Here is a 20,389-nt window from a genome sequence, read left to right as displayed (position 1 = left end):
TCAAGGGTTCTGTCCATTGGCGCCAAAATCGAATAGCCCGCCAATTCCCTTTCCCAAAATAGCCCGCCAATCCAAAATCTCTGTACACATCCTTCACTCAGGAAACAACCAAGTAACAATGGGGATGACTCGCTTTTATTAAATAACAAAGTCAGTATACCAACTTGCATAGCAAATTGTGAGAAATGAGGTCAGTTAGCCAGTTTATTGTTTGTTGAAATATCATTTTCTTGTAATAATTACAATAATAATTATTATTGTGTGACATAATTTTTGAAGCCCATTGTTTCTCCCTTATTTAAATTCAATTTTTTCTCCTTTTACTTTAATTCCTGTCACTTTTCAATGGCTAATAATGTTTTTTTTTTTCATAAAGGCTGATCTCAGAAACTGTTTTGCAAATGTGATTAGGCATACAGAGGTCTTAAAGAAAAGTGGATTTTTTTTGACAGAAAACACTACAATATGTTTGTTTAAAGGGCGACATTTCACTTTAAGAAGAAATTCTTCTTTTTCATCTATCTGTATGTATTCAAGAGTGGGTGTTTGATACTGCCATGATGTTCTGCGACTCCTAAGTGCAAATCGAGAAATGCAACAGAACACTAGGTGTGTCGCCCGTGTTTCTGTGAGTTAGAAATTCATGGCATTATTAATTCACCTGCAAACTTATCTAATAGTCATCTTGAGTGAGTAGGTTTTTGATAATGCCATGATGTTCTGCGACTCCTAAGTGCAAATTGTGAAATGCAACAGAACACTAGGTGTGTCGCCCGTGTTTCTGTGAGTTAGAAATTCATGGCATTATTAATTCACCTGCAAACTTATCTAATAGTCATCTTGAGTGAGTAGGTTTTTAATAATGCCATGATGTTCTGCGACTCCAAAGTGCAAATCGAGAAATGCAACAGAACACTAGGTGTGTCGCCCATGTTTCTGTGAGTTAGAAATTCATGGCATTATTAATTCACCTGCAAACTTATCTAATAGTCATCTTGAGTGAGTAGGTTTTTTAATAATGCCATGATGTTCTGCGACTCCTAAGTGCAAAAATTGTGAAATGCAACAGAACACTAGGTGTGTCGCCCGTGTTTCTGTGAGTTAGAAATTCATGGCATTATTAATTCACCTGCAAACTTATCTAATAGTCATCTTGAGTGAGTAGGTTTTTGATAATGCCATGATGTTCTGCGACTCCTAAGTGCAAATTGTGAAATGCAACAGAACACTAGGTGTGTCGCCCGTGTTTCTGTGAGTTAGAAATTCATGGTATTATTAATTCACCTGCAAACTTATCTAATAGTCATCTTGAGTGAGTAGGTTTTTAATAATGCCATGATGTTCTGTGACTCCTAAGTGCAAATCGAGAAATGCAACAGAACACTAGGTGTGTCGCCCGTGTTTCTGTGAGTTTGAAATTCATGGCATTATTAATTCACCTGCAAACTTATCTAATAGTCATCTTGAGTGAGTAGGTTTTTGATAATGCGATGATGTTCTGCGACTCCTAAGTGCAAATTGTGAAATGCAACAGAACACTAGGTGTGTCGCCCGTGTTTCTGTGAGTTTGAAATTCATGGCATTATTAATTCACCTGCAAACTTATCTAATAGTCATCTTGAGTGAGTAGGTTTTTGATAATGCCATGATGTTCTGCGACTCCTAAGTGCAAATTGTGAAATGCAACAGAACACTAGGTGTGTCGCCCGTGTTTCTGTGAGTTAGAAATTCATGGTATTATTAATTCACCTGCAAACTTATCTAATAGTCATCTTGAGTGAGTAGGTTTTTAATAATGCCATGATGTTCTGTGACTCCTAAGTGCAAATCGAGAAATGCAACAGAACACTAGGTGTGTCGCCCGTGTTTCTGTGAGTTTGAAATTCATGGCATTATTAATTCACCTGCAAACTTATCTAATAGTCATCTTGAGTGAGTAGGTTTTTGATAATGCGATGATGTTCTGCGACTCCTAAGTGCAAATTGTGAAATGCAACAGAACACTAGGTGTGTCGCCCGTGTTTCTGTGAGTTTGAAATTCATGGCATTATTAATTCACCTGCAAACTTATCTAATAGTCATCTTGAGTGAGTAGGTTTTTGATAATGCCATGATGTTCTGCGACTCCTAAGTGCAAATTGTGAAATGCAACAGAACACTAAGTGTGTCGCCCGTGTTTCTGTGAGTTAGAAATTCATCACATTTTTAATTCACCTGTAAACTTATCTAATGGTCATCTTAAGTGAGTAGGTTTTGGGAATGGGTTTTTGACATTATACTTCTCTTACTGACAATCGGTCATTTAGAAAATATTGTTGTTTGCAGTTACACTGGATCATAAAGGGTTGTTATTGATAATGGCATGAACTCTATGCTATTCTATTTGTCCTTTCTGTTGAGTTTTGTATCTTTTTCTGTGCATTTTTGCCTTAAACTGCAGGGGAATGAACAAGTAATAGTTTTCCTTAGTATTGAAACATGTATTTATTAACCTAGTATTATCATTTTAACAACTACCGACCTTTAGATGCTCCAGAAGGCTTTGTTCAAGCAATAGCCCTTGAAGAGCAAAAAATCAACCGGAGGCACCATGAACTTTATACGTTTATGTGTCTAAAAGCTTTTCGCTCATATGAAAACTCATATCATAAAGATTTAAAAATGTAGAAACTTTTGAAATCTAATATTAAGCAATCCTTTTTCTTAACTTTGACCATTTGTAGGCTTATGACTGCAATCTTGGCAGGCATAATACTTTAATACCTACAGAAAAAAATGGCGCTCCAGTTCAAAGACTAACTTGTTCCAAGAAAAACTTAATGGACTGCATCAGCGTCTAAAAAATGATCTTGAGTGAAAACAAAAGAAACTAAAATCTTTATTTTTAGAAAATAATTACCCAATATACATGGACCATCTTCTTGACCTCGAAATGTATGTCGCGGAAAAAATAAGATTCGCTCAGTAAAAGTTTAGAACGCTCCACGCGCGGCATAGTGACCAACGCGCGACAAAGAAAACCCCTGTTGTTCAAGCAAACTCTAAGGACCTCTAAGGTCACGTCTCACATTATTACTAGTTTATAAGTCGTGTTTATTTCAAACAATTAAGAGAGTTTTTGTAGACTGCTTGCAGGCCGCCGTTTTTTGCATAGACCATTTTCATGACCGCTAAATGTAAGTCTCAGTGCGGCGGAAAAAATACAATTTTAGAACGCTCCATGTGCGGCATGATGACCAACGCGCGACGAGGGAAGGAAGGAAAACCCCTGTTGTTCAAGCAAACTCTAAGGTCACGTCTCACAACATTGCGAGTTTTTAAGTCGTGTTTATTTCAAACATTTAAGAAAGTCTTTCTAGACTGTTTGCAGCCCGCCTTTTCTCTTAAAATCTGTTTAGTTCTTATTCCAGCTAGCGAGATTGTAAACAACAACTTTAGAATAGAGAATTTACCCTGGGTGCCAGAGACTTTCCATGCCCGCGCTTTCCGTTTTCGGCCAAAGCTTTTCAGTGAAATCAGTGAAGGTCGAGACGCCCGCATTTAGCAGTTCGCGGTTTTGTAATGGAAAATAATAGACTGCAGTTTATAGTCGTTCAAGCAACGAGGCCTTCTGTTGGCAAAATAAATATTGTACTAAAAAATTTTGAGTTAACCTTCGCAAACTGACTAAAGAATTCTATGTAAGATTTGGTTTCGGAATAATTGTTACGGCGTGCATTTAGTTTTCCTCGCTTTTAGCCAAATATTTCACTCACGAGAAAAATAGTTTTTAACTGGGCATTTGCAGCTCACACGCAAAATTGTTCACGCGTTTTACTCGCCGTTGTCGCGGCTTGCTTTGAAAGGTCCCACGAGTTTTTTTCTGTGTTTCCATTGAGTGCAATGAATCAAATTTCTCATTAATTTGGTTAAGCTGTCAAACGATGACTTGTAAATAAAATGAAACATCCAGTCGTGATGATTTAGAGGGGATCGTATTCTATGAGTTGTCAACACGTCTTTTGTTTTACATTGCGCAATCGGTCATTTCAGATGACCGACTTCGCCGATCTCTAAGTCTCGCGGGTCCTCATGGTTTATGTAAGCTAGAGATTAAACGCGTAGGAAAATAAGTACTGAAGTTTTAAAGTGTCAGTTTTATTTCAAGGTAGTTGAAGTGAACTCGGTCGCGTACGTCAAGGGTTATTTTCATCCAAGGATTACTTTCATTGGTCATGTTTACTATGCTGATGAATGATCATAGGTATGTATTCCGACCAAAAGATAAATTAATTTTAAACCCAAGATAAGCAGGAACCTTTAACACGTGTTGCACGTCAGAATGATCGCGGGAGGGTGAGTAAAAATACAATCAACAAGTAAACACGAAAATGCATACAGAAGAGAAACAAAATCAGCAACATTAGTAATTGACTCAGGTGTATCTAGATGTGTACAGGTGTAAATATGCTTCCAACATATGGCAGCATGGACAAAAATACTAGTAACAATAACAATTAAGCGCTTGTCTGATGTAAATACCTGACTTAGTCAGAGTTGTTGAGAAGAGTTTAACAGACTGTTTACATGGAGGGAGGAGGATTCTAGTACCAGGAAGATCCTAGGAGGCGGATCATCCTGACGCCATACATTTTCCTATATTCTGTTTACATCCTAATCGGCGCTGGGATCTTCCAAGTACAGTCACATAACCTCATTATTACGGACAGTAGACTGACAGTTTACTTTGTCCCTGGGAAAGGAAAGCCCTTACTTTTTTTCTTAATTCAACCGGCTTAATACGGACATTCCGCTAATACAGACACCTTCTATGGCCCCCTCAGACGTATTAACGAAGTTTGACTGTACTAGGACCTGTATATTTACATTTTGCAAGCCCCCGCCTTAATGAAAAACGTTTAAACTTAATTTCCCCAGACAAAGCTTGATAACCGAGATAAAACAAATTCATGATCCTTCATTGCCATTATTTTGAAAAAGATCCGGAACCAAACCTCGATTTTATCATGGGAATCCGAAACTTAATCTGTTTTCTCTATATCTTTGATTGTAACCTTTACTTTTGTCAGTTGCCTGATGATTAATTCGCAAGAAGTTATGAAACTCTGAGTAGCAATGAATGTTCAAGACCACTTCAGTAATCCAGCTCCATCAGTCTTCTTATTTTTCATGTATATAATATTACGAGTTTTATTTTTCAAGTCGTTATTATGCCTTTATGGAAGGCAGCAAATTCTAAAGCATGGGGATGAATATGATAAGAAATGGAATAATATAGATAGTTTCTTCCTTTCTTGACAAGCGGGAGGAAAGTGACCGTTTCCGCTCCTTCACCAGCCGCCCGACCTGGCCGGGGACGGGTTCATCAAAGCATTTTTGGTCCTAAAAGTGATTCCTAAGATAAATAAAATCATGTCATAAAATCAACCACCAAAGGCTGCCTTAAGGCCGCACCAAACACACATATTATCCGTCTCGTTCAATTTTACAAATGCAGAGGATCAAAGTTCAGAAAAAGAAGGATAATATGTAGGAGGAGAAAAGGGCACCGCAGCCCCAACCTTTGAACAAGTCAATCTTGTTTTCTCTCGTCAAACGGGTTTTTTGAGTGTAAGCATCCATTTATTGATAAACCGATGGTCATAACTGAGTCCACTGTAACAAGCACACGGCTTTTAGGACTGGGTTTGGTATCTGGTATCTAAGTAACATCAGCGCGTGCTCACAAAAGTCTTTCTCGGGTCCGCCAATCTAGTCTGCTACACAGCCGTTTTTAGTGTCGTCACGCAACGCTACTCCCCACTAACGGCTGCTGAAAATCGACCCACATTCCTTTCCCTTTGTGTTTGTGGTCTAACGAACAAACCAATCATGTATAAGAAACTTGACAATACGTGAGCAGCAGGGCGCTCAGGGAGCGTTGCGTGATGACACTAAAAACGGCTGTGTAGATCGAACACGCAAAAGAAAGGCTCTGCAGGCAGGATGATGTCAAATTAGTAATCAGCAGGCCCCGGCTGTTCAAACATTGGATAGCGCTATCCAGTGGATAAATATCTATCCCGCAGTGGATAGTGCAATCGATTTTCCTAATACTTATCCGTAGGTTCGTGATTTATCCGAGGGGTGGCGCTATCCAACGTTTGAACAACCGGGGCCAGGAGCCTACGTAATCAAGCAGTGACGACGATGTGTGCTGCATCTGCAGCGTTAAGTTATCCGTTGCCGTCTGCCGGCGTTGTTTAAGCTCCCTGAAAGCGCTTTTACGATGGTAGATAGTAACAAAACAGAACCGCAGAACCCAAAACAGAATCACAACCCCCCCCCCTCCCCCCCAAAAAAGTCGCAAAACCCAAAACAGAATCACAAAACCTAAAATAGAATCGCAAAATTCAAAACAGAATCACAAAACTCAAAACAGAATCACAAAACCCTAAAACAGAATCACAAAACCCTAAAACAGAATCGTAAAACCCAAAACAAAATCACAAAGTTAACAATAGCATCGAAAAATTCAAAACAGAATCGCAAAAGTCAAAACAGAATCACAAAACCCAAAACAGAAACACAAAACTCAAAAAGGAAACTCAAAACAAAATCACAAAGTAAAAAGGGCACACGGGACAAAATATAGACGCACCCTCCTCCCCCACCATTCCTCTCTTAAACCGGAGAAGGAGAGATTGACCGGAAGAGAGAAAAAACAAAGTTTGGTGATGAGAAGGAGCCTACTGACAGTTTTGCTCCACCTTGCTTCAACTTCCACATCTTTTACTACTTTAGTAGCCTTTATTGAACCCACACTAATTTAGAACCAGGAGCCAATTTGAGGATCCTGTTCAGAAGACACATACTAAAAAGAGACAACAATTTTGACTAAAGGAAATGGGGGACTGCTTTGTGTTGTTCCGGCCAGAAAATTTCCATACCCTCCTCACGGAGGACAACAAAAATTCCGAAGAGAGTAGGCCCAAAAGAAGGCAATTTACGAGGGGGTGGGGGTGGCTTTGCAAATAAGATCGGCCAGTGATTATTTGTTCTTTTGCAGTGACTCACCGTTAATTATTTGCTAAGAAAATAATCTACAACACAAAAGTGAGTTTATTAGACCATGTATTAACATGAATACGAAATTTTTTTCTCATTTTAAAGAAACAATGACATTTTGCATTCAGCTTTTTTGACGGAAAAAATCTTTCCAGGGGGTTCTGTACAGTACCGCAAATGATCCCCAACCGCAAATGATCCCGAGACCGCAAATGATCCTCAAAATGGACCGTAAATGATCCTCGACCGCAAGTGATCCCTAAAGTCGACCGCAAATGATCCCTTGAAAACTTGAGGAATGGAATGGATTTTATGGGACTGATTACATAAAAGGACTGATTATAAAAAAGAAACCTTTTTCTCTCGTCTTTTAAAGAAAAAGGGAAGGAGGACGCTACATCTCACTCTCAGGTCAATTTATACAAGGCGAAAAAAAAAATGGAATAAATCTGAAAAGGTATAGTATTTACCGTATACTTCTTCCTTTGTCGATTGCTTCAATTTCCTTTCAAGAATGAAAAATTTAAGACAGGCAGGACGTTAAACAGAAAAATTGTTTTAACGCCTAGAAGCTCAACCTTTCTATTGAGGAATACAAAGCCGGGCACCCTCTACCTAACAAGAGCTTTATTGACTTTACTGATCTTTTTGAAAGCATGAAATTAATCAGCCAGAATATTTCATTTTGATTTTTCTCTGAAGTGTTAATTTTACGTGATAAACAGCAAGACATTTGTTCGTAACTTAGGTGCCCATTACGAAACAAGACATGATTTAACATAAACACAAGTCAAAATGCCCCCGAACTTATCAATGTACACAGGTTTCGGTTTATTTCGAAATAGCAACTTTCTTACATCTCATGAACGTGTTGTGAATTGTTATATTAGCGTTTTTATGTATATTCATTTGTTGTGCTTTGCTGAAGACAGTTACCAGAAATCTAAACCTGGTAATGAGAAACGCAAAGCCAGGTAAGCGGTAGTTATCGTGTGACAAAACATCGTAAGAAACCGTCACATTCACGGACTAAAAGAAAATCGCTTATGATTATTCGGATCCAGGAGGCACTTAAGAGAAAATTAAACAACCTAAAACCCTTATTTAGCGGCAATGAAGAGCACTGCATTTCAAAAGAGGTAAAAGGAAATGCTCTTGCATCAAAGGGCAAATCATGCCGACCAGAAACAACAATAACCGCAGAAATTGCGTGTCATGACCTCTCACTATGCAATAAGCAGCAAAAATCACATGTATTTGCTCAGTCAAAACGTTTTCCTCAGAGGTATAATCTACCCGCCAGAGCCAGAAAAAAGTCATTGGAACAAGCAGCATTTTAGCATGAGGTAAAAGTCGTGTGTTGCCTACCTACTTCGTTTTTACTCTTGAATGATTTTTTTCATTTAGTATCATTTTTAGTTTCATTTTGTATTTATTTGAGAAGTAAACTTTAGCTTTTAATCTGACTTATTGTAATAATAATAAAATCGACACGATGATCCGCTAACCTGATTCCAAGTCATTCCTATTTTTCTTTCGGGATCATTTGCGGTCGACTTTGGGGATCACTTGCGGTCGAGGATCATTTGCGGTCCATTTTGGGGATCATTTGCGGTCTCGGGATCATTTGCGGTTGGGGATCATTTGCGGTACTGTACAGTTCCCAACCGGAACGGAGAATCACGGAGACTCTAGGGGAACGTATTACAACAACTTCTCCTGGATTTTCTAAAAATACATAAGTTAAAACAACTATTAAGAAAATACACCGAGAGAAAAATTAAACGATGCATGCAAAAGAAAATGTTTGCCACATTACTTTTTGATTAAATTTCTTCGTTGGAAGATGTATCAACCGGACAGGGGAAAGCGAAGAAGTGCTTAATTTTTTGAAATACATGCTGTACATTTCGTTAGCGTAGGCTGATCCGTCATGGGAAGAGCGAGGGGCGGGTTGGGTGGAGATTATTGTGAAACAAAGAAATCGGATGCAGAGGGCGCCTGCACTCTAAGTGACTTTACTCTGCAGGAAGGGGTCATGAAACTTGCGTTTTCATAATTTATTTTTGCTGGAGATAGAACTTCAACATGAGACTACTCGGTAAGTTGGGTCGTAATCTCTACGGCGAGTAGGATAGAAGAAAGATAAAATAAAGCACATTTCAGATTACATGTGTCATTACTATTTTTATATACACGGTGTGAGATTCATCATCATTATATCCAAGGTCATCAGTATCTGTAGCCCTCTGACACCGTTCGCCTCACTTACACGATAAATTGTTTGATGGGCGGATCCCACGTTATTTACGTCATTGACTGATGAAAACGTCGAAATTTTTTATGGGAAGCATTTAATTTAACCAGTGTTTCCAGAAAAAACAAATCAAAACCTGAGGCATCTTGTCATGGAACGATAACTCATTAATAAACAGCCCGGTCCATTTAATTCATAGCGTAACGCTCGCCGTATTTCGTGAGCTGCACTTTCGTTATTTCTCCTTCGAAGATTATATTTAATGTTAATCAGGTATTTTAGTTGTCTTACGGTTGTATGAATGCCGTGGTAAAGGGACAAAAACGTAACGATGCTAGCGTACTTGTAAGTTGTAACCAATGAACCAATATGAGCGTATGCAATCTTCCAGCGGAACAAAATTACTCACAACCGGACAGGCGGGAAGATCATTAATGAAAACAAATTGATATAATAGAAATGCGAAAACAGTGGGGAAAAAGGAAAGTGTTTTACCAAAGAAGCCATGTTTTACACTGAGCATGAAGTTTAACCTTTGTGATTACACGTGTCTGTCTTAGTAACCTGGCTAATCCACTGTTTTTTATTACTGTTTTTTTTCTGCTATCTATTTTGTATTTCCGTTTTTTGTTTTGTGTTTCCGTTTTGAGTTTTGTGATTCTGTTTTGGGTTTTGTGATTCTGTTTTGAGTTTTGTGTTTCTGTTTTGGGTTTCGTGATTCTGTTTTGAGTTTTGTGTTTCTGTATTGGGTTTTGTGATTCTGTTTCGAGTTTTGTGTTTCTGTTTTGGGTTTTGTGATTCTGTTTTGTTCAGTATCGGCCACCGTACGTTTTAATATAGTTACATGTTGCCTTTTTATACTCTGAGAAGCGTAGTACATACACTGAACAGAGACCACACCATGCGTCAGAAGATCGCTTACAAGAGGTTAACAACGATTCGAAACAATGACAACATTGGAAAATACTAAAACCGTCAGGCCATAGTAACCGAAATGTCACCCAGCTGTCCGCAAATCAGCCTCGCCTTTAATTTAAAGTTGTATCAAGTAAGAACCCTATGATTTTCCAGTTTCAATCAGTGCATGCAGTTGTTATAGACTTCAGTCTTAAACAAAATAATAAATTTTCTAAACGATTTAGCTGCGCTTGTTGTTTGCACGACCTGTTTGCACCAAATATTAAACTTTAAAATTGTGAGTCGTTGACAACAACGCACTTTATTTTAAGATTTTCATCTGTTTTGGGAGAGCACTTAATCAATGAGCAAATTGCCCCTTCGACGTACCCGGAAGTACAGGAACGCAAGATGTCAAGTTCACCTGTATGTGCGGGAAAAATTCTACCGGACGTACCAAAGGACCATGGGGAAGAGTTACTGACCGTTACTTTTTACGTCAGGTGAAGTGACGAGAAAACTACTACTAAGTGAAAGTACCGCTTGAACCCGGGGGGGCGGGGGGGGGTTGGGTACTCCGGATTTCAAGTCACGGGAATGATCGAATGAGGGCAAAACTCGAAACACAAAAAAAATCCCTTAGGCTTCAACAGGAGTGGCTTCAAGCAAAACCCAAAAAATTCCCTGACGAATTTCCGGAGAGCCGGAAAGGATATAACACGAAAAAAACCAAAGGCAGCCAGGATACGCGGGTACTACCACGATACCACGAATCTTCAGATTGTTTTGAATATCCAAAGAAATCGCCACTTAAATCAAGCCACCCAAAAAAATACTTGCCAAATTTTCCTACCCAAAACAAAATCCCGGAATCGAAAATTTCAAACCTCCCCCAAAAATCGTTCGATCATCCCCGTCACTTGAACTCCGTAGTACCACCCCCCCCCTACCCTATTGGGGGTTGAACAAACCCTGTTTAAAGGACATTTTACTTAGAAAGACTCACAAGCCAAACAACTACACAGGCAAGTGAATTTTAAAAATGTTTTACAGCCCCTTTCGTAGTTTTGAACAGCTGTTAACATCAATATGGTTACCACGATCCTGGCCCCTTTTCAAGTTCCAAAAATGTTAACGCTGAGTTGTCAAAAAAAACATCACTAAACCGATTTTGAGAAAAAACCGACCGTTTTGCAGTTTACACGTCCAGTAGTTATTGGAGCTGTTTACCAGTAGTTATTGCACCTATCGGAAAACACTCCTGTGTAGAGACCTAAAACAGTTATTTTTAGTTTTTCAAAACAGAAGTCAACGAAAACTGACACTGCGCACGTCACTGCAATGAGCATGGCACCAAAACTGTGAAAAGAGGATCTTCGGGAATCAATAAACAGGAAATTCTGACAAATGTGGTTTTATACTGTTTTTAACGCTGGAGCTGACGCTATGTAAGTTTAAATCAATTTTTTTTTTCGAGTTTTTAAGTCATCAGTAATAATATTATTACACTATGAGAAAAGTTTGTAGATTTTTGACAGGGCGTATTATAAGTTGTCCAATTTATATTGTTATAGGCAAATTTACGTTTTGGAAACACAGTTCTTTTAGGAAGTGCCTACATATAATATTTTTCATATTTGTCATTTTTGATATTCCCTCTTATACGAGTTCCTTAAAGAATAAATTATACAAATCACCACTTGATTCGACAGGTATCACCTGGTATAAAATAATCTGGTCTTTTAATAGCATCTGTTTCAACTTTACTTTTTACTTAAATGTGTTACATGATTGGATTTCTTGCAATAAACAGATAATTTTCAATATTTACAAAGTACATATATAATTTTCTGATGAATAAATATATTAACTTCTATCTTTACAAAACAAGTGAAATTCAGAGGAAAGATACATATTTTCTTGTTAACTTCACTACAATGCAGGAAATGAGGGGAAACAAGCCGCTACTGCTATATTTGATGTTTACTTTTTTCTTTTTTCACTTCGAGATTTCTTCTCTTTTCAATTTTTTTTTAACCAAACTTGAAGATCTGCTCATTTAACAGGTTTGGAGTGGTAGGGGGCTTGGTGTAAAAAATTAGTTTAAAAAATTTTCATAATGACTACAGCTGAATTGCGATTCCTCCAATCTCCCGAGTAAAAGAAGTTGATTCGAAAATTCGGGGATAAAATTACAGGGTGGAAGGGGGAAGGGATGCAAGTTGGTATTAGTCTGAATTATCGAGAGTTTTGAGAAATCGGGATTCCTCTGTGGTGTAAGAGGCAATTGTATTTTGCTTAAGCTATCTATTCCATACGAATCTCTTCGCGTTAATTAGCTTGCAATAGAGTCCATTTTTCTCTTTCCTTTGATTACTGTAAAACGTCATATGAATATGACGCAGAAACTTCTTCAATATTCGGTTTCTTCTTCCACATCCGGGTACGTCGGAGGGGCTATTTGTTCATTGGTTAAGTGCTCTTCTTCTTAGTACACACTCAGCTATGGTGTCCCGGATAAGCTGTTCGTTTAGAGCGGTGTTGAACTCGACTAAGCCACTAAGCCGATCGAAGATCTCATGAGTATATTTTAAGTTGAATGTGCTGTAACGTTTATCAGGATCATTGAAAATGGGAAAATTGCCATCTTTCTTCTCGTCTTTTGACAATCTTGGGACTCCTTAAAAAGGGAAGAGAAAATAAACTTTAAGAAAGAAGTTCGTACTAGTTCTAAAGAACATACCCGTCTACGTTGTGGAGCTTTGTGGTATTAAGGTACTTTACATCATTTTCCTACTACATTTTGACTTAAGAATGTAAAAATGAAGGGTTCCATAGGGTTTTTATTTGATACTGTACGATCCGAGACGACTAACATTATGTGACCGATCCAAAAAAAGGGTGACCGAGGCTAGAAAACTTTGCTGTCAAGAAATTGGGCAAGATCAGGTTTAGACGCCATACATTTCTTAACGGTTAATTTTGTACAACGTTACAGAATTGTCGTAGAAAGGTTACAGTCATTCCTCGTGTTGAAGTCCAATAATAATGAAGTATTATCGTTTTTCTCTTCATTTTTTCACTTGTGATGTATCGCGACATAACGACTGCCTACTACTAGTATTCATTAGTTGCGGCTGAGGTCCTCTGATAGCCTTACTATGCTCTGAATGGTTGGCTTCCAACAGCTGTCTGTGATTGGCGCATTTGGAGGGGCTTTTTCAATACATTTACACCGGAAAGAGTAATCGTGTAAAGGTCTCACCTGGTCGAATGTAATCTCTGTAGGTCTTGTTGACCAGAACAAAGTGAAGCACTATGGGACATTCAGGGTTGGTCGGATGTTTGAATATATAACACTCTTTCCAGCCCTCTCGATCAAACTGCTCGTCCGCATCAATTGGCGGGAAAAGAAGACCATTTCTCTTGGCCCATGCTTCAGCTAATTTAATGTTCTATAAAAGAACCAAATGCGCAGTGATTTAGTACAAAATTTCAAATTAAACGTAACCTGCTAAACTTTTTGTTGGCTTCTCTTCTACTAAATAAAAGTGTTTTTATTTCACTCTAAATAAAATGCTTTAATGACTTAATAGAAGTGACGCACGAATTAACAAGATTTTTGTCGAAATCTGTTAGTTCTTATTCGAATACCCTTGTTATAAAAGAAGAGAAGCTCGTGTTGTGTTCACATTAAATAAACCAGTTTTACAGAGTTTAGTCGTTACAAACAGAGAAGTCTCAGGACGTCACGTGTTCCATTTTACCTTAAAAGGTCTTTCCTCGTCCGCCTCGCGGGCGCTGAAGTCAAATGACAAGATAACATCAACAGTTCTCTCTTTTCGGAGGAGGGGTGGGTAGGGAGAATTAAACATAAGTCCCGCGTCTATAAGCTCCATTCGCTTTCTTTTTGTATTGTCTACTTCCAAGCATTCGCTGCATTGTGGAGGAGTCCCATCTGTGGTCACTGCAAAGAAATTGAAATTTAAGTTAGTAAGTTGCTCGAGTAAATGACAGTGAATTAATAATGTATTAAGCGCGAGACTGAATCTCATACAAGCGCCAGGGAATCCTGTATTAGGCGCCAGGATTCCTGAATCAAGCGCTAGAGAATCTTTTACTAAGCGCCAGAGAATCTTGTATCAAGCGCCAGTGAATCCTGTATTAAGCGCCAGAGAATCTTGTATCAAGCGCCAGTGAATCCTGTGTTAGGCGTCAGTGAATCCTCTATATGGTAAAAAGCGCCAGTGATATGTGTTACGCGCACACGGGTGTCAGTAAATCCCAAGCGTTTCCTCGCACGTTTCGTGTAAAATGAACTGTATTAAGAGGGCATCTCCTAATGAACACCAGAAAGGGGAATATAGTAAGGGCTGGATATTTTATGAAGGATCATGGATAAGGACAAATACCTTGTGGTGAACTGAGTCTCAGGCCTCGAAGAAAATTATGAACCAGCCCAGCTCTCTTCGATCGACTCTCCAGGCCTGGCAGCTTTTCCAGCACATAGTCCAGGACTTTCTTGCGAAATTCCTTTTTCTCTGATTTCTGATTTTTTGTTGCTTTACCATCCAGCTGCGTCTCTTCATCCGTTGTCATAGCAGTTGTAAGTTTCTTCATGAGAACACTTTCCACGTCTTCTTTCTTTTTCGTTTTTTGGAGCTCTATGACGTCATCGTCATCGTCAACATAATTGTCCGTTTGGTCGTTGTCTTTTGGGAGAAACTGTTTTTCTGAAAAAGAAAAGAAGGGAAAATTAATTAGAGATAACTTCTAATCGCAAAATGCCTCATAGTGGCTATTTTGAGCAGATTATGTGTAAGGAAATTCCGTTAGAAACAGTTTGGGCAATCTTTTTCTCACACTACTATTAACAGTTTGTAAATAGAGCTTGGCTCAGTTGGTTAGTAGGGAATCTTGCCAGTAGCAAGGGGCATGAATGATAGATCAATTCTGGTCCAAGGCATCAAAATGTTTTCAGGTTTACTAGAACTGCGACTTCAATGTGTTTCTCTGCACTGAGTAGGTCGGCATTTCTTCATTTGAACTGGAATGATGTTTATTACTTTACCTAACAGTTGCTGTTCGTCGTCACTTTCTTTTATCGCCCTCAACTTTCCTTCTTCTTTCAAGACTCGCTGCAACAGTATAGCGTAAAAACTACCCCAGATTCCTGAATTAAAGAGTGAACAGTGGATGTCAAATTCGTTGCAAGAAAATAACTGAAAGTAAAAGGATTTTTGTAAGTTTCTTAAGAACACATTAATAACAAACCTTGAAGGTAATACAGCGGAAATTCTGGAAATTTCTCAACAAGTTTTCCGCAAAAGAATTTACTTCCAAACAATTCTGTCTTCATGAATGTGCCATACTTGTCCATACCGATCTCATAAGGAGTAAATTCAACCCATTCTGAAGCACAATAGAGCAGAAACTGTTAAAAAAACGTAATATGGTTTGATGTATATTGGTAAATATATCTTGTATTTCCTGTAAAATACAATTTACCTGCAAACCACTGTGCTGACACATCTCGCCTGGAGTTAATTGCGGTGTATATCGGCATAGGAACCGCGCCTTCACCCACTTTCTCCTGCTGTTGGCTTAACTTTACTTTGTCCTTTTTCTGTGGAACAAAACCTCACATTATTTATATTTTGTTTTAACCCCTTCAGCCCTAGACCAAGTTGTGGCAACATTATTTGTTAGTCTAGCTTTCGAATCTGTGGACGAAACCCTAAGGTGTTGCTATGAACTGAAACTTGGTTAGAAAGTTTGAAAAGTACAGCTTATTTCATAAGTTACGAAATGAAATGTGTGCTTCTTCGCTCAATTTTTTAGCTTTGCGCACTTCTAAGAGTGAAAGGGTTAAAAGCTCATATCATGAACTGGTTTCTATCGAAGGCGGCTTTAAAGGGTTACAAAGACGGCTTGGTATAGCAGAAGGCGGCTAGCTTTACCGAGCAGTAACGTGATATCGCAACAAAAGACTTGGAACATGCTTCTTTTTCGCGTGTTCTTTATGTTTCAGTATGCCCTATAAACACTCCTGCTTCTTATGGTGGAAACTCGAGAGCTGATTGAGGTTTTACAGAAATTTGAGGCAAAACTCACCGGGCCCAGTAGGCTCTCTCCAACGCAGTGGCCATAAAAGTCCGTCAGACTTACGGGTTGTCCTTTCTTCCATTTCTCAGTGATATCCTTCACGTAATGCATCACTCTCCTGGGAGTAAGAAGCCACAAAGGCCCCCACTGAAGCTGTTCCCTGATGTTCTTTTGGGTCTCCTTAGGGTCGATTTTGTCGCCGGCAGTTTGCGAGTATAATAGAGAAAGTCCCCTAAGGAATTAAAAGAAATTCCTTTAGTTACGGTAGCATGAAAGGTTGCGAAAGACCATCATATAGCAGGTACATCAGGGTTGAGGATGTGGCATTCCCTTTTTCTGTCTTAATGACATTTTGTCGCTTTACTATCCAACTGATGTGTCCCTTTTTTCATTAGTTGTTATGGAAGTTTTTACTTTCTTCATAAGCGAACTTCTCAAGTCTTCTGTTAGGTGCTGTACTCATGCGACCGAACTTTCTTGGGTTACCTGTGACCATACTTGATACCAACAGCATACACTCTTTTGCGATGAGCTTGGCTTTGTACCATCTCGGGACATATTTTTTGGACAGATGCGATTTTGTTTAGTTTTGTTTCTCCTATTAGTCAAATACCCTGTTTTAGCGGTTTTCTGCCTCCATTTTCTCTCTATTTTTCTTCTACTTTCTATCTCGGTTCGCCAGGGAACCTATGAGGTTGACGAGCGCATGCTTCTAAGAGAATCACTTACCAGGCAGAACCAGATAACCCAGTGAGGTACGTCACACAATCTAAAAAGCCCAATTCTTCCAGGGCTCTGCAGGCAGCACTGAAGCCTGTGGTAGCTCGGTAACCTCCCCCAGATCCAAGAACTGCAATCGTTGGAACCTGAGTACAACAAAACAACGCACTAATTACACCACTGCAGTTTTCACAAAACCCCTTCGCCACCACACTCCTCATTAGTGCAGTACTGATCAAAACTTTCTGGGAAAAAATATATAAGCAAGCTTGCTAAACTGATTTTTGTGAGAGTATTATATAGATCATCAACTGCAATTCTCTGGTTGTGAACTCGTTCAACGAGACTGAAGACCAAGCTACAATCTTGGCAGATCAGTTAAGACTAAATTGCTCAAATACTCCTCCTACCTCGTCCATGTTTTGAGGGCCACGTTCCCCTAGGAGCTTTTTCATCGCTTCAAAAACAGTAGCTTTTCTCTTTTCCCGAAATCCTTTCTCTTCATCGCAGAGCTCCGAGCTGTGCCGAAGGTCTGATTGCTTCTCAGGACTGAAAAATTAAATATTTAAAAGTTAATATAACAAAGGAAGCAAGAAAATTTTTAATGCATTCACAAAAAAATAGTGAGAAATGTCCCAAACTTACACGTCAGAAGCTTCCAGGATGATGTCTACCTCTGAATGCTAAAACATATACAAAAAAGACGAATTTTGTTAGTAGGTAGTTTTGGGTTAAGCAACAACAACAACGTTTATTTCGCACTGCATGTAGTACAAAATATACCAAAAAAACTTTCCTGGATGATTATTTAGTAGTTAGGTTAGACAACGAGGTCGAGTGCTTGGTTGTTAACAGCACTTGACCAGAGCAATACGATTATTGATCGAGGGTAAATTAAGAACATCACACGTAGTTTGAATTTTCTCAATCTTATTTTACTTATGAGTTATCAACCTTCTCCGCACAGGGGCGTCGCTAAATTTCATGAGTTGTTGTACTAACCTCTCCAAATTTAAGGGTTCTGTGCTCTGGTTTATCGAGTTGCAAGTTTTTCAAAGGCAAACAAACTGCTACTCCAATTTGATCATCATCGTTGTAGTCTTCATCCCACAAAGTTAATTCTACAACAAAACAAGAAAAATGGCTCGACATGTCTTCTCCTGATAACGATCGAAAGAACTGGAACGCGAAAGAACTGGAAATTTTTTCAACAGAAGGGTGTGGCAAGAAAAAAAAACGTTTCTCATCACGTCTGATTCCAAGACTGGATTGTCCGGCGAATTTTCTTTGTCTTTGCTTTCTTTTATGTTATTATGTTATTACTGTATGATAGAAAGTTAGAGCTAGTAAGTGGTTATTTTAACAAACCTAAGACGTTGTTTTCTTCAGGATCAATGTGGAATACAAAAGGTTCTTCGTGCCATTCAGGATTCTTGTTGTTTGACACACATTTGGTTCTTTTAACAATTTCAGCAGATGTAGGAATCTGCATCTTCAAATATGGATCTGGGGTGTCGACTGAAAAAGCACATAAAATTGAGTTTTGAATATGTAGGAATTGGTTAACCAAGGAATGATGATATAACGTCATATATTAGTACTGTAAAAAAGAGAGGCGAATCAATAGATTTAAACAGCCTCGTTCTTAATCTATTCCAAACCTCTCGAGGGAGAATGAGCCGGCGACAACAGATGAGACGGGGTACCCTGTGGGCGAGTAGAGATTTCTTTCTGGCATGGCTTTTAGCATTTGTAAAGTCGTTCTCTTTGGTGTGTCAGTCGCGTAATTGGTTTGTTTACGCCAACTACGCGACTGACACGCCATGCGAACGACTATGCCAGATTAAGAAATCTGTCCTCGGAGGGTAGGAACGGGATCACTGACAAGAGAGAGCCAAGGAACGCATTTGAGTTTATAAGTTGAATGTAACGGCGGTTGAATTATGTGGAAAATTGAAATCCGGCGGTAAGAGAGAGCTTTTTGTTGTCTAAACTGACTCAGCTACCAAAACTTCATCACCAAAAATCTACTAACTACCTCGAAGCGAAGTGGCTCCCTTGGTATTGACTGTATTGACTAGTTGTAAGCCTGTTTTCAAAGAAGATGTTGGGCGTTGTTTGGTTTTAAAGAAAGAAAAATGTGTACCTGGTTACACAGTAAAAAATCAAATCTGTTCTACTTACTCCAATCGTACCACCCTTGCGTGACATTCCTGGCCCTCAAAACTTTAATTTTCAGAGCTATACATGGTCTTGGAGTGGCCTAAGAATGAAATGAAATACTTCTCATAAATTATCATCTGATATATCTTAGCTGCCCAAGCCAGGGTGGATAAGAAATCCTCCTACTCGCTTGTTTCAAGGATCCGATCAAAGTTTCTTCACTACCGTAATATTTCCCCTGAGTCTTACTTTACTCTATGTTTTCTTAATACATTTTTTGCAGCCTAAAAAGAAAAACGTACTAACAAATGTACAAATAGAGGGGCGTTGATTTTTGTTGAGCAATACAAAAACATATTGATATGGTCAGCATATTGCAAATTGTAAAGTGATGTTGTGACGGCATTCAGTGAACAGACTTAATGTCTAAGATGACCAAAGGCATGTGATAAAGCTAATACCCGGCTTATATGACAGACAAATCGGCTTTTCTTACTTGTAAAAACTGCGCAATCTCCCCTGTTTGTTGGATTGTTTTTGTCTGTGCTTCGTTTTTTAGAATCATTCTTCTTTCTGCAAGAAAAAGACCTGCTTAGTTAGAACTGCTATACGTCCCAAAACACACGACACGTGTAATCCACCCACGTACGCCATTTCGCCCACGCAGTACGTGAGGCGACCCATGACAATATTTTAGCGTTTCTGACTCATCAAATCACCGCTTTTGATGGCAGCTTCCTCAGTTTGATTGTTTGTTTATCTTAGTTACAAAATGATAGTTGAAAATGGATTTTTTGGCAGTTCTTCGTACGGAACTTCAGCTACTGCGAGATTGAAATCATTTGATGTTCGAAGGGCGAAGGCGGTTCCTAAAGGTCTTAAAATGTTAAGAAATGGTGTGTTGATTTTTCGTTGAATTCTCATACGCCTTACATTATTAAGGCCATTTTCTTCCCGATTTTTTAAAGTAAAATTCATGATCAGGTCATTATATAACCGTTATTACGCAAAACGATTACAATTTTTTTCTTCTCCACTTACCGTCGCAACTATCCTTTTTGTTTCCAGTGACTTATTCCAAAATGCTTAGAGTAACTGCAGCTGTTAACGTGTGCAAACAACACCGCAGAGAAAGACTAAGATAGCTGTGTACGTGTAACGGCGCCGTCTTTTATAATGCACTCTCTAAAAAATGAGCAC

General features: G+C 38.8%; 1 protein-coding gene across 2 annotated transcripts; it reads right to left on the bottom strand.

Annotated features, from left to right (window-relative positions):
* Positions 1-11,916: 11,916 nt before the first annotated feature.
* On the bottom strand, positions 11,917-20,389 carry LOC140951663 (cytosolic phospholipase A2-like). 2 transcript variants are annotated; one of them, XM_073400961.1, is made up of 16 exons: positions 20,231-20,389; positions 19,686-19,762; positions 19,211-19,289; positions 18,395-18,544; positions 18,029-18,147; positions 17,672-17,709; positions 17,437-17,575; positions 17,036-17,172; positions 16,316-16,538; positions 15,710-15,827; positions 15,476-15,613; positions 15,273-15,374; positions 14,614-14,934; positions 13,969-14,168; positions 13,467-13,656; positions 11,917-12,881 (listed from the first exon to the last, which is right to left on the bottom strand). In XM_073400961.1, the coding sequence occupies exons 2-16, from the start codon at positions 19,752-19,754 to the stop codon at positions 12,667-12,669; spliced, it is 2,238 nt and encodes a 745-aa protein (XP_073257062.1). In that variant the 5' UTR covers positions 19,755-19,762; positions 20,231-20,389; the 3' UTR covers positions 11,917-12,666. The 2 variants fall into 2 exon arrangements, with proteins under 2 accessions (XP_073257062.1, XP_073257063.1); XM_073400962.1 differs by lacking the exon at positions 19,211-19,289 and having other exon boundaries at positions 20,231-20,362.

This window comes from Porites lutea, chromosome 11, assembly GCF_958299795.1.
Source record: "Porites lutea chromosome 11, jaPorLute2.1, whole genome shotgun sequence".
In the NCBI taxonomy this organism is placed as follows: Eukaryota; Metazoa; Cnidaria; class Anthozoa; order Scleractinia; family Poritidae; genus Porites; species Porites lutea.
The sequence above is the reverse complement of the archived record's forward strand: the minus strand, read 5'-3'. Positions and strand labels throughout refer to the sequence as shown.